The following is a 12,315-nucleotide window of genomic DNA, read 5'->3' on the forward strand; positions in this document are numbered from 1 at the left end:
AAAAATATAGTGGTGTTGGTAGCAGAAAGCTTTTTCTCACTGCGCGGAACCGGCAGCGATATCGCTATCAAGCAGTCGATTATTTTTCAGATCAGATTTCAGATTTTCAGGAACACCTAAAAAGTAGTCCACATCAGGGCCGCTGGTGTGTGTGCGGTGTGTGTTTGGTCCGAGCGGCCGCAGTTCCACTTGCCGTTCAAGTCCTGCAGACGGTGAACGTGTCGATCGACAGTAGAGCGCTGTTACAAATAGAACGCTCGTTACATCGAGTGCGGCCGCCCGACAGAGCGAACACCTTTTTTTATAGGTTCACGTTTAACTGTGTAGTGCTCGTGGACGTCGAAAGGCACACACCACACGTGAGAGACAGATACTCTACGCACGTTCGTCGCCCTGACACCTAGACCTTCTAAACATCAGCGGCCGTGTAGATCTTGCGCATTTGTCCAGTGGCCATCATGGAAGCACCATTTTATCGGGAACGCGTGTTGTGCTGTTGTTGAACTGGCAGAAGCGACATTTAAGCAATGGAACACCACATAAAAATATCGCATGCTTATTTCCAGGCGAGAGAACCCAGCGTATGAACAAACATAACGTGAAATCTCTGGTAACCATGGTCAGTCTGCAGAAAAATAAGTGTTAAGTGTAAGTTCTAAGAAGGTCGCTTGTGCGAGTTAAACAAGGTGACACAGAGCTAGAGAAAGATCCGAGTAGAAATTAAGAGGTGGGAACCTGGAGCTCGTACTGGAAACGCGGGTGTCAAGGCAGAGCACATTATTCGGCATGAAGCGATGAACGCCGATGTGCATGCATAATTTATCTTTCAAAATTCAGCTGAGGGCGAAGTCCAAGTTCTAGAGCGAACATTGTTTAACAAGCCTTATGTAGATTTCATAAACCACTGAAAGTGTTCCCATGTATTTCACACATCTTACAGCTTAGAGTGTTCACCTTTGCGTGTAACATATACTGTATAGTCTTGCCATTTCATTGCTCAATAATACATAAACAATTTGAGTACTTCAAGGAATGAACTTGTTGAATTAACTTCCAGCCAAAAGGAAGGAGAGCACTGGGTTTGACAACTGGAAGATGAGGAGGGGACACTGGTGGACAAAGAAAGGTACTAGTCGCCTGCACCCTTCCCTCGCTACAAGTTAATGTGCATCATGAACTATGGCACACTCTATCGCACACTTTGGCAATACCTAAAGTGAATAAAGCCAATCTCTACTTGAGTGTCCTGTGAATTCTACTTTGCCTACGAGGCAGACACTAATCTACATTGGGAAAAGAATTTATCCCTTGTTTAACCAGTGCTGATCACTTCCATTCTACATCTTCCCGTGAACCTTTTGTCGGGCAAAAATGTTTTTGGAAACGCGCACAGGCAGACAACGACTATAAACTCGCCCAGCATGCAGCACTCCAATGACTAAGTTGTGCATGTTATCATTACATGCCCTAGCACACTTTCTTTTTTCCCTCAAGCTTACTAAAAAGCTGCAAAGTCAAGTAAACGTAAAGGAGTTGCAATGTTCAGAAGCTCCCAAGAGTACACATCAAACATGTAGAAACATGCAGTGATGCCGTCTATGGCATCTTTCAGATTCAATGTTGACACTGCTGAACAGTCAGTCATGTGGCAGTCAAGATACATATAAAATCGAAAATTGTCATTCACCTGAAGCTACAATGTCGGTGCTACAGTGAGGTGGATGTGAATTATCCCTTTTGTGAACCTTGCTCCATCTTGCGGTCTTCCGCAGAACTGATTTGCCATATTCAGAGTCCCTTTTCGTCAAGTTGTCAATTAAGTTGGCCTTGCTGTGCCATCTGCTGGCCTCCTGGTTAGCTCAGGTGGCAGAGTAACGACCCTTGAAAGGCATTGGTTCCAGGTTCAATACCCAGACCAGGACCAATTTCTCTGTGATGCTCCATTTTTGAGAAATCCATACAGGTTTTCTTTGCAAGTGGTACAGTTGAGTTCCAGGCAAGGAGGTTATATATGCATGCATGCATGGTTATACATGCATGGTTTGTCACATTCAGTGATCAAAACAGTCGTAGAGGCCAGAGTTGGAGATGGATGCTCTTGAGCTGCAGATTCATCAGGACACAACTTTTGCAATGCAACAGCAAAAAAGTGCACTACTCACACGAGGCTGATAGTAAAATAAACAGAACATATGCTCATCTTTTGCTGTTAAGACAGGTATTTTAAACAGTCTGGCACTTTGGTCATAGTTGCACCAGTCAACAATGTATTGATTGTGTGGCACACCTTTCCATGCAACCAGAGAGCTTTTTCAACTTTTCTCCATACAGAACAAAATTCAGAATGCAGTTCCCCATCCTTTTTAGAAAACAAACAAGATTTGCAGATGGGGTCAATAATTTTGGCTAGAGCTCATCCTTGCAGAGGAGCCCAGTTACAAAGTGTCACAGGTCTTCTGAAAAATGTTGCAGTCTTCTGTGTACCAGTCTGTTCTCCGAGTAACATGCGAGATAAAGGGCCCTACACCACTCCAGGCACCATTATAAATTTTATTTATACGCTGGGAATTCTAAAACGCCCGTCTAGGGATCATTCTGCCAAAATTATTGGAGGAGATAGAAGTTGAATGCCCTGTTAATACACCGCCAGGAGGCGAGCCCGACTGCCAACATAGATGCACTTTGCTTCGAGTAGCATCCTCAAGCGATGTTTCTTCCACGCCTTCTCCCATACCAGAGTTGAGGGACTGCACCAGGTTCACATGAAGAGCCCTGCCTTTTTTCTTTTCTTTTGCTGCGTGACACATTTCCAGTGGCAGCGTTGAGCACTCCGCACTCACTGGAAGATTTACCAAAGCAACGCGTCATCTTGAATGATGTTGCTAGGACTGCATTTTACGTCTGGACGTTTGCACATGTTATCTCGACTGTCTGGTTGGGAGCACCGTTTCATAGAGAGGGAGGACATGCAATGCTTGGTTTGAAATTTCAGTTTCTTTTGTGGCGCACAGCGCTAAAATACTCTGTAAACACGTTAATCTGTACGCGAAGCGTATCCTGAGCTTGTCTGCTTGAAATGGCCAAACATGGTGAGGGGCCCTTTAAAAGCACGAGAAGGCAAGACAAATGCAGCTTCGCTGCAGCAAATATCATCACATTTATTCTTTTGTACACCTACAGTATCACAACACAACAATACAGATTTCAAAAAACAACTACAAAATTGAGCTGCTCAACCCCAAAAGCTAAAAGATAAGTTTCTTTTAGAGCCAGTACCAATCAAAATGCATTCAAGTCACTCATCCCCAGAGCAGACCACAGAACCCGTGCTCACCGGCAATAGCGAAAAGAGTGGCTGGGTAGACTTTTTCTGCGGCAGTTAGGTTTAAAATGTCATTGAAACATGTGACTAGTCAATATCAGATTAGGAGCAAGACCATGAATGGAAGAACTGTCGTTTGTCAATTGACGTTGTGCTATAGTTTGCAAGTGCAACAGGGTTTCTTGTTTTTCTTTCAGCACATCTTGAGCAATGTGTAGTTGCAGAAGACCTCGTTCACGACTGCTATGCCTATTGTGAGCCACTGGACAGAAAATCAGCACAGCCACATCCCCACTGCTATACAAAGACGCTGATAACTAGCACAAAGCATATTAAAATGTACATATGCAGGCTCGTAAACTTGTGGAAACAAAACAGAGTTCAACTGAAACAAAAAGATATAGAAACTCTGGGAAGATCTGGAATAGTTCTGTCTTGATTGACACGCTATTGCTACAAGTACCATGCGACCTCTATAAATGAGCTACTATGTACAACACTAATAATGCTTAATATCAGGTGAAGAGGTCAGAGGACAAGTGTCAATCAGTGGAGTAAAAAAGCTGCCTGGAAATAACTGCGACATACATGAACTTTAGTTTCATAACTGTCTACATCCCACTAACTGACAGCACAAACTCACACACAGTTTAATAAGGGCTGTTTTCTTTGGCACGGGTTCCCTGGACAAATTCACAAGACGCTCCCTCGGCAGTACCGTTACTCTTTACTGCTGCTGGAAGGGATGTACTCAGCTGCCTCAGTGTACAGCAGTACCATGGCAGGGCAATTAAAACCAATTGTTCAAGCAAAAAAAAAAAAAAGCATTCCTATTAAACCGCATATGCACGTCAAGACCTCTGCGATGCAAGGCAATTTCATGCTACACTCCAGCAATAAGCTTCTAGCCGCAACAAAAAGACCCTCATTTATTCCATGAGACTACTTAAAAAAAAAAAAAAAAACTAAAATGACCCTAAAACAAGCAGCTTAAGTTAGCAGGGCTACAGACATGCAGGCAATGCCTTTTAGCAGCTGCGCACAACTGCTGATTGCCAAACTTTCAAAATTTGGGCTTGCTGCCTAGTTGATTTGAACAACAAGCTGCTTTCGATGCATAAAATAAAAAAAGTTTAAAAGAAAGTTCACCTGGCTCCTACCAATGCAGTGTGCCAGCACTTAATAAAATGGCACACGTAAATGGCAGGGCAATGGTCGTTGCTCGAGGTCCCGAAAACAAAGTGACTTGTTATTTAAGTAGTGAAAGAACATTTACAAAGTGCATGGACCAAGAGGTAAAAGAAAGAGGAAATGAAGGACTGCATAATGCATAACATTTGAAAAGGCAGACGGAGATATACAGGCAATGTATGTGACTAGCACTTCAAGCTACCATGTTCAAGGCTGTTCCTCTGCAGAGCTTTTTTTCCTTAAGAGAGTATGCGGCTAGAGTACCACAAAAAGGCTGCCCATGTGACCGTTGTAAAAAGACATGCCACTTCATTCTCGTACTTCCTTTTACTGGCATAATTATCCTTGATGAAAGCAATGATTCAAGCTGTACTACTAGAGCAAGACTACACTCCCTATAAGTAAATGCATCTGTAGGAATTGTCAATAGTGGTGCGACCCTTTGATATACCTGTGAAATGCACATCTCACTCACTGTTACAGCCGGCCAACTTGTGAAACGATTGAGAATGGAAAAACACAGGGCACTCAGTAGGTGCAACTCAGTGCAGAAAAAAAAAAGGAAGAAGAAGCTGAAGAGCAGAGGGAACAACGAACTATACAGTTCTCCTTAGAAGTTTCCTGTGCGCAAATGACAAATGGCATGTAGTATGCATCAGGTGACTCTGTGACCTCAGAAAGTAAAAAAATAGGAGAAGACTTTGACTGTCCATTCAACCAACGCACATGTGTGCCACCTACGGTGACAAGTTCGGCATGACAGACTTGCCAGTAGTTACACATTTGAGTAAACAAAAGATGACGACAAGCTGTGAGATGTCGAAGAAGAGATAAGCTAGCAGCTCGTTCCTCGCGCTCGAATAGCTGCACTTGTGACACCTCGAGCTGATCTTTCCAGAGACGACGACAGACTTGGGAGGTTCTTTTCATGGCAGCCTTTCACCTATGTCTGAAGCTTTACTGCTCAGCTGCCGTGACGTCCTACCACATTGCTGTGGGGCTGGCAGCTTCTCACGAAGATCTGTGACTGTTAGGCGAGCGGGTGATCGTTGCAGGGGCCTGTAGAGTTCTGGCCATCAAAGAAGTCCACCTGTGGCTCTCCCTGCAGAAGCCCTTTCTTTTCCTCGCCAGTTCCATTGTTGTCGGCATACAGCGAGTCGTATACTGGATTGCTGAAGTTAGTGGCCTATAAAATAAGGAATAAGATGGAGGTGATCACATGAATTGAAACAAAAGCAGTTTTAACGTACATTTGAGAATAACTGCTCAGTGTACACAACTCGATAGGCAAGTGCATTTTCCTGTTGAAGAAAACAAAACAAAAAAGATGCTTTGATAGCAAGAGAACGCTTGAAAAATGTTATTTATGTGCGCAGTCGACTTCTGTCAATTCGCCCCTGATGGGACTGACAGAAATTGATTGAATAATCTGGCAGGTCGAATTAAACAAGATGATAAAATATGACAAAACACACCCTGAACCAAACGCACGGCCGCTTCCTATGCATCCAAAGCTTCGTGTTTGCACCAAAGCTATCATATTTAGGGTCTACTCAGCAGTAGAAAACTAGTGTAGAAGTTATAGTATAGAAGTAATATTAAAGCTCCTAAAAAAAGTAGAAATCTAATGCGCACTCGATCTTTTAGCTCGAAAAATATGCGTTGCACAAAGACGGCCGGTTTTCTAATGTCAGCTGCGCCGCACGGTTTTTAGCCATTTTCACTGCAATAAACTTGTGTTATGCGGTAAAGCATACAAACGCCGCGAAAATGGTTTTGGTTTTGTATCCAACTGCACCGCGCAGGTTATTCCCGGCACAAGTTTCATGGAAAAGAAAGAAACACAGCGTGCATTATAATTGGGTAACTATTGTAATCGACTATTGTGAAGTACAGTTATTGCTTGAAACTCTTGGTAGGGCTGGCCGAAAATGAGCATTTCTTAAGCGTTATCACGTGTGTTCAACAGATTCACTGTCCCTTAAGCTCCGCCAAGATAGATGCAGCCGTTAAAGTGATGATGATGACGACGATGACGATTTATGGACTTTATTGGTGCAAGGGCCAGATGTGGCCAAAGAGTGCCAAGCAAACAAACGGTAATGAAGGGATTGCCAATGGTTATGATGATGATGACCATTGGATGTTTTTGATGCAAGGGCTAGGTGTGCCAAAAGAGTGCCAAGTCAATGGTTATTAGCTGTCAATGGTGTATGAACTGTGTATTTTGAAGGGTAGATGCAACATGGCTGTATAGTGGCCCAAGAAAGACGTAAAGTGCATAAAATATATATGCACTAAAACTATGACAATGACACGTGAGGTAAGAGATGTGCTATGGTCATAAAAGATATACAACAAGGGGATGATATACAAAAGATATTGGTGTCAGTAGCACTAATACCTCAGCAGGACCCTTGAATGCAAGGGCCTAGAAGCACGCGCTCTACAAAGACATATTATCGTAGCAGCAGCCTCCAGTGAAAGGATGTGCTACAGATCACTTGGGTGTATAGCATGTATTACACCACCATCGTTTAAAAATGCTAAGACTAGTATACTGTTAAAAAGCGGGTTGTTAAAGGGGTCGCTATTGCAGTTACCATAAGGGTCAGGCATGCCTATGCTGCCTGGCCATGTTCGAATTATCCGGTGAAGGCCAAATTTAGGATCGAAATAACAAAAGTTTAGAAGTGTAGAAATGCATGGGCGCCAGCAGGGACCTTTGGCCAGGATCGAATCAACTGAAAAATCAAATTAATGGAAGTGTACTGCATTATGTCTTTTTCCTGTTGCCCATGGAAAACATATTAGAGGGGTTCTACTGTATTTTGCAAAGGCAACTCGCAGTAACAATGAATCAAGCCCTGCGGGCATCCACTTTTATCCATAGTTTCCTGTTTCTTTGAGACATCACTTTATAATCATAATACATATACATTGTTTTCTTTTTCCCAAAGACTGAAAGTCACCCTCTTGTATTATATTCATGGTCACATTATTTACGTGCAAATACAGTATTACATAACATTCTGTTTCATGAAATCTAGTGCATGCAAATTGTTCTCAATGTTCAAACTCATCTATAAAATTGAAGGTATTAAGTCCGGGAATAAATAAATAGCCAATGTCAGTGCAGTAGAACCTTACTAATATGTTCCTTGCTAGTATGTTTTCCCAGTTAAGTCAACAAAGTTTGCTCCCGGTGCACAGACACCTCATTCAGTATGTAAGCATATCGCAAATGAAGTAAAAGCCAACCAGTCATCGATGACAATGGACAGATGACATTTGCTTTTTTTTTTTTGCTGTAGGCTGCACATGTAATCAGTGTGCCTGGCAACTACCTTCCATTCTTGCATTCCCGTGGAAGACATGTTTGAGGGGTTGCGTCGCATTGTGCAAATATAGTGTGTTTTCCCTGAGTTTTATTCGGTTTAAAGTACCAAGCATCACCTTGTCTGGGTCGAGAGTGAAGGAAGCATTCAGAGCTTCTGCAGCATCATCTTCACAGTCACCACGAAGATAGATGGGGTTGCTGATTTCCACATTGCCGCCACCTCCTCCACTTTCTTGCATGCGCACATGGTGGAAAGGCCTGGACCTGCATTTGTGCACAGGGAACAGCTTAGCAGGTAAACATGCAATGACTGGGAGGGAAGCATTAAAGTTTTGTATACTTAAACCTGCCACCCTTTTGCTTCAAGGTCATGAAGTGTCAAAAGCACGCAATAAAATGCACATACCTAGGTCTGGACTGCTGGTTTGTCATACATTTACACAAGTGTGAAGCTTTGAAAACTTCACACAGAGTCCAGGAAGAAGGCTATCAGAAGTGGTCTGCCTAAGACCATTTACCTTAAAGTGAACAAAAAGCAAGTCCATTCACTAAAGTACAAACTCCTGTCTATACTGCCTGGTACCGATATACTAGCATTAACATCAGGGAGTGTTTTAACCTAATATGAAACACTGAAGGGTGTCATAGTATGACCACACTTGAGCAGGCGCGCATATATCTTTATCATCATCAGCCTTTTTTATGTCCACTGCAGGACGAAGGCCTGCAATCTCTAATTACATCTGTCTTGCACCAATCGGTTCCAACCTGCCCTTGCGAATTTCCTAATTTCATCACCCCGCCTTGTCTCCTGTCGTCCTCAACTGCACTTCCCTTCATTTGGCACCCAGTCTGTAACCGTAATGGTCCACTGGTTATCTAACCTATGCATTACATGCTCTGCCCAGCTCCATTGTTTTTATCTTAACCCTTCATTTGGCACCCAGTCTGCAACCGTAATGGTCCACTGGTTATCTAACCTACGCATTAAATGCTCTGCCCAGCTCCATTGTTTTTATCTTAATGTAAATTAGAACATCGGCTATCCCGATTTGCTCTCCGATCCACACCGCTCTCTTTCTGTCGCTTAATGTTACGTCTAGCATTTTTCATTCCATCGCTCTTTGCACGGTCCTTAACTTGTTCTTGAGCTCCTTTGTCAATCTCCAAGTTTTAAATCGTTAGTGAAGCAGCAAGGTTAACAAAAATGTTCACATTATATGACTAGTGTACCTTGGTAACTGCTGATTATCATGCTGCAGTTTCACTATATCTAGTTAAACTCCGAAAGATAATGCAATTATTATTGTGATAGCAATTACTCTATTTGTTTGAATATAGGTCGATAGGTTTTTAAAGTAATCATATACCAAACTCTAGGGCCGGCTTAGATTCGAGGATTTTAAGAAACGTGCCAGTTTTTAACTAAAAACGATAAATATAGTGCGTAGCTAGCGCCGTGTAGAAAAGTCAGTATTGCAGCCACTACTAGCCGTGCCAGTAGCCAACCGAAATACACAAGCGACATTGCCATTTTGACCTGTGTTGTATCAGCACGCGGCATGGGGTTACCGCAATGGCACCAAACATGCGATGCCACTAAGTGCTGCTTTCAAACAAAAAGTTGTGCTAGCCGCAGAGGAATCGCGAAACGTTCAAGCAGAGCGGGACGAGGGTTCCAAAGTCTTTGACTTTGTGACCCTCGTCTGTATATTGTATCTTACCGATTCATTGTACTTAAAGAATAATAAACTGAAACTGACTTCAGCATAGATGAGAAAAATGTCCGTCGCTGGAGGGGGCAACGGGGGATGCTTTTCCCATGTGCCACAACAAGGAGGTTACAGCGATAAGGAAGATAAGGCGCGTTTATAGCCTGCCATTAACGGCGGGTGGGTGAACGTTGGTGCTTCGCCTTTTGGGCGAAACTGTGACGTTTTGAAATTGTGATTAACCTAACCATGACTTGCGATACTTTAGGCCCTACGCCTGCAAACCATGTTCAGGGCGTCTACCAAGTTGACATTTCCAAATTCCCTGAGTTTTCCAGGTTTTCCCTGAGTGCCTTTACAAAATTCCCTGAGTGACACAAAATTATGTTTTAAATTTCCTGAGCGATGCAGAACTATGTTTTATGTCAAGACAGGCTGAAACCATACCGCCTGATGCTGTTACTCTCTAGTAAGCATATGAAAAATATTTAAAAAAAAACGGCTTAATCCAATTTGAATACTAAGGAGTAGTGTTTACGTTATTAAATAAATAAGAACTGAAGGGAGGGGTTAGTAAAATGCACAGCAAATAAATGTCTTCCAAAAAAATTACAAATTGAGTTGGACATTCTCAAGTACAAATAAAAAGGAGATGCATACAGAAGCTCGTAAGTCAACCTCAACTGTCCTGACATACTCTCAGCCTGCGCATGATGCCTCAGTGTTGTGTTTCACTGCTTTAAAGAATTTATTTTGGTTTGGATGAGGGACCCCTGCATCTCGGCATCAGCCAACACTTTGTTTTTTGAGCTCAAAACGGTGGCAGCACGCTTCCTTTCCCGTTCATTCCCCAATGTGTAGGTCCTTTCTGTTCTTGTCCTCCTCCCGCCACTCGTTCGCCTCACGGACCATTTGAAGCATCTTTTTGGTCAGTTGCACAGTGCACATCCGATTTTTCAAACTCCCTAGGAGCCGCGAAAACGTCCGAAAAGTCGGCCAGTTGGAAAAAATAAATGCATGTCATTTACAGCCCTTAAGGGCTCAATCCGCCAGAGGCACATTCGAAAATGCTCTGCAGGCCTGTTGGTACATGTGTTAGGCATATTGATGCTCACACTGTGACAGGAAATACCGGGTGCACGCATGTATAATTAAGGAATACATACTGTGCCCTGTGGCAATAGACCCTTCCCACGCTTATTATGCTTCACTGCAATACTTTTCCATATGCTTCATCAAGTAACATTTCTGTACAGAGGCGAAGCTGACTTTCGAGAACCAACATTATGCAATGCACCGTGCTTTCCAAGCTTCTAAGTCACTCATGAGGACCACAAAGGTGGAGTCCGTGCCATTGCTGACAGCAGCGCATTCTTTCAGTAAAAAACGCGGCACCCAACGGCAAGAAGCTTTATAGCGAATGTCAAAGCAGCTAGGCCTAACATTGCTGCAGTGGTGGCTACGGCTGCCAGCGGATCTGCATACAGAGCGCTGGTTCGAGGCGGCGAGGTAATCAAAATGGCAGCAGTGGTGGCTTTGATTAATGCCATTTCAGACCTGCGGTCATGGCAAAACATCTGGAAAATCGGACGGTGAAGAGTTCTTGCGTCCGAAATTTCAGACGTTCTGATACATTGACTCTATGGGGTACGTGGTGGTGCCGCAAAGCCAGTCCAAATTATCGGGAATCCAGAAAGGCAGTCGTTGACTGTACACTGGCAACTCCTCCAGCTGATGACAGGGCGTCAAAGACGATTCATTACAATTCCTGTCTGTTACTCAAGCCAGCATTACCACAACTTTCGCCCCCTTTCAATAAAATTACAGCTAATTTTCCTTGATAGAGGCACAAATTCCCTGAGTTTTCATCGAGTTTTTCCAGACTACTCAAAATCCCTGAGAATTCCCAGTTTTCCCAGTATTCCCGGTTGGTAGATACTCTGATGTGACATACTCACCGCTTTCTCTTCCGGTATATGAGCACCGCCATGGTAATGAGCACAACCAGTGAAATGGTGACAACCACAGGAATCAGGATGGCACCCAAGACTGTGTGACAAGAACAGAGCAAGCCTTCTGTAATAATATCTACATACTTCATGTGCCCGTTTTGAGACAGATGGTTCACAGGAAAAATAATGATGTTGCCAGCCTTCTGATTTTAACAATAACTACCAGGGCACATGTTTACTTCACAAACATCATCAACACTACGTACAATGCCTACAGTCTTCATTTTGTGATTTTATCACACACACTGAAAGATGCAGATGATCATAAGAGAGCACATGGCTAAAAACAATCATCGCAAGCACTGAGAATGGCACGGAAAGACATCTGGCAATCCTGAAATTGTTACATATCATCCAACTTTTTATGCAAAGCAGGCACCAGCAGTAGACTATGGCATAGCATACTTTTTACAACCCCCGATATGCAAGTCATTTGCTTTTCTTCCTAAGCACCAGATTTGACCACCAAGTGCTTTAGCTATGAAAGAAAGGCCTAAACCTAAAGCTATTATCTACAAACATACTTGCCCACACACTGCTGATGCCGCAACACAAGCGAGGCAGGGGGATGACATCTGTATTAAGCCACACATACTGCTCACGTGCACTAAGGAATAACTAACCAGAGCCAAAGAACAGAATAAAAAGATAGATTACAGGACACTGATCTAACAGATGTTTGTGCATGATGTTCATACTATTTCCTTTTTTTTTTTCAACACCTTGGCTGCGATGTTG

The 12,315-nt window shown here is 43.1% G+C and overlaps 1 protein-coding gene across 2 annotated transcripts in view; it reads right to left on the reverse strand.

Annotated features, from left to right (window-relative positions):
• Nucleotides 1-3,138: 3,138 nt before the first annotated feature.
• LRP1 (LDL receptor protein 1) overlaps nucleotides 3,139-12,315 on the reverse strand; it is a 223,339-nt gene continuing 214,162 nt past the window's right edge. For both annotated transcript variants that reach the window (XM_075681667.1, XM_075681666.1), the window contains 3 exons: nucleotides 11,524-11,614; nucleotides 7,970-8,117; nucleotides 3,139-5,699 (listed from right to left, as the gene is read on the reverse strand). In XM_075681667.1, coding sequence (XP_075537782.1) covers nucleotides 5,544-5,699; nucleotides 7,970-8,117; nucleotides 11,524-11,614 — 395 coding nt within the window. In that variant the 3' untranslated portion in view covers nucleotides 3,139-5,543. The remainder of the gene's footprint in view (nucleotides 5,700-7,969; nucleotides 8,118-11,523; nucleotides 11,615-12,315) is intronic.

This window comes from Dermacentor variabilis, chromosome 2 (genome assembly GCF_050947875.1).
Source record: "Dermacentor variabilis isolate Ectoservices chromosome 2, ASM5094787v1, whole genome shotgun sequence".
Taxonomy (NCBI): domain Eukaryota; kingdom Metazoa; phylum Arthropoda; class Arachnida; order Ixodida; family Ixodidae; genus Dermacentor; species Dermacentor variabilis.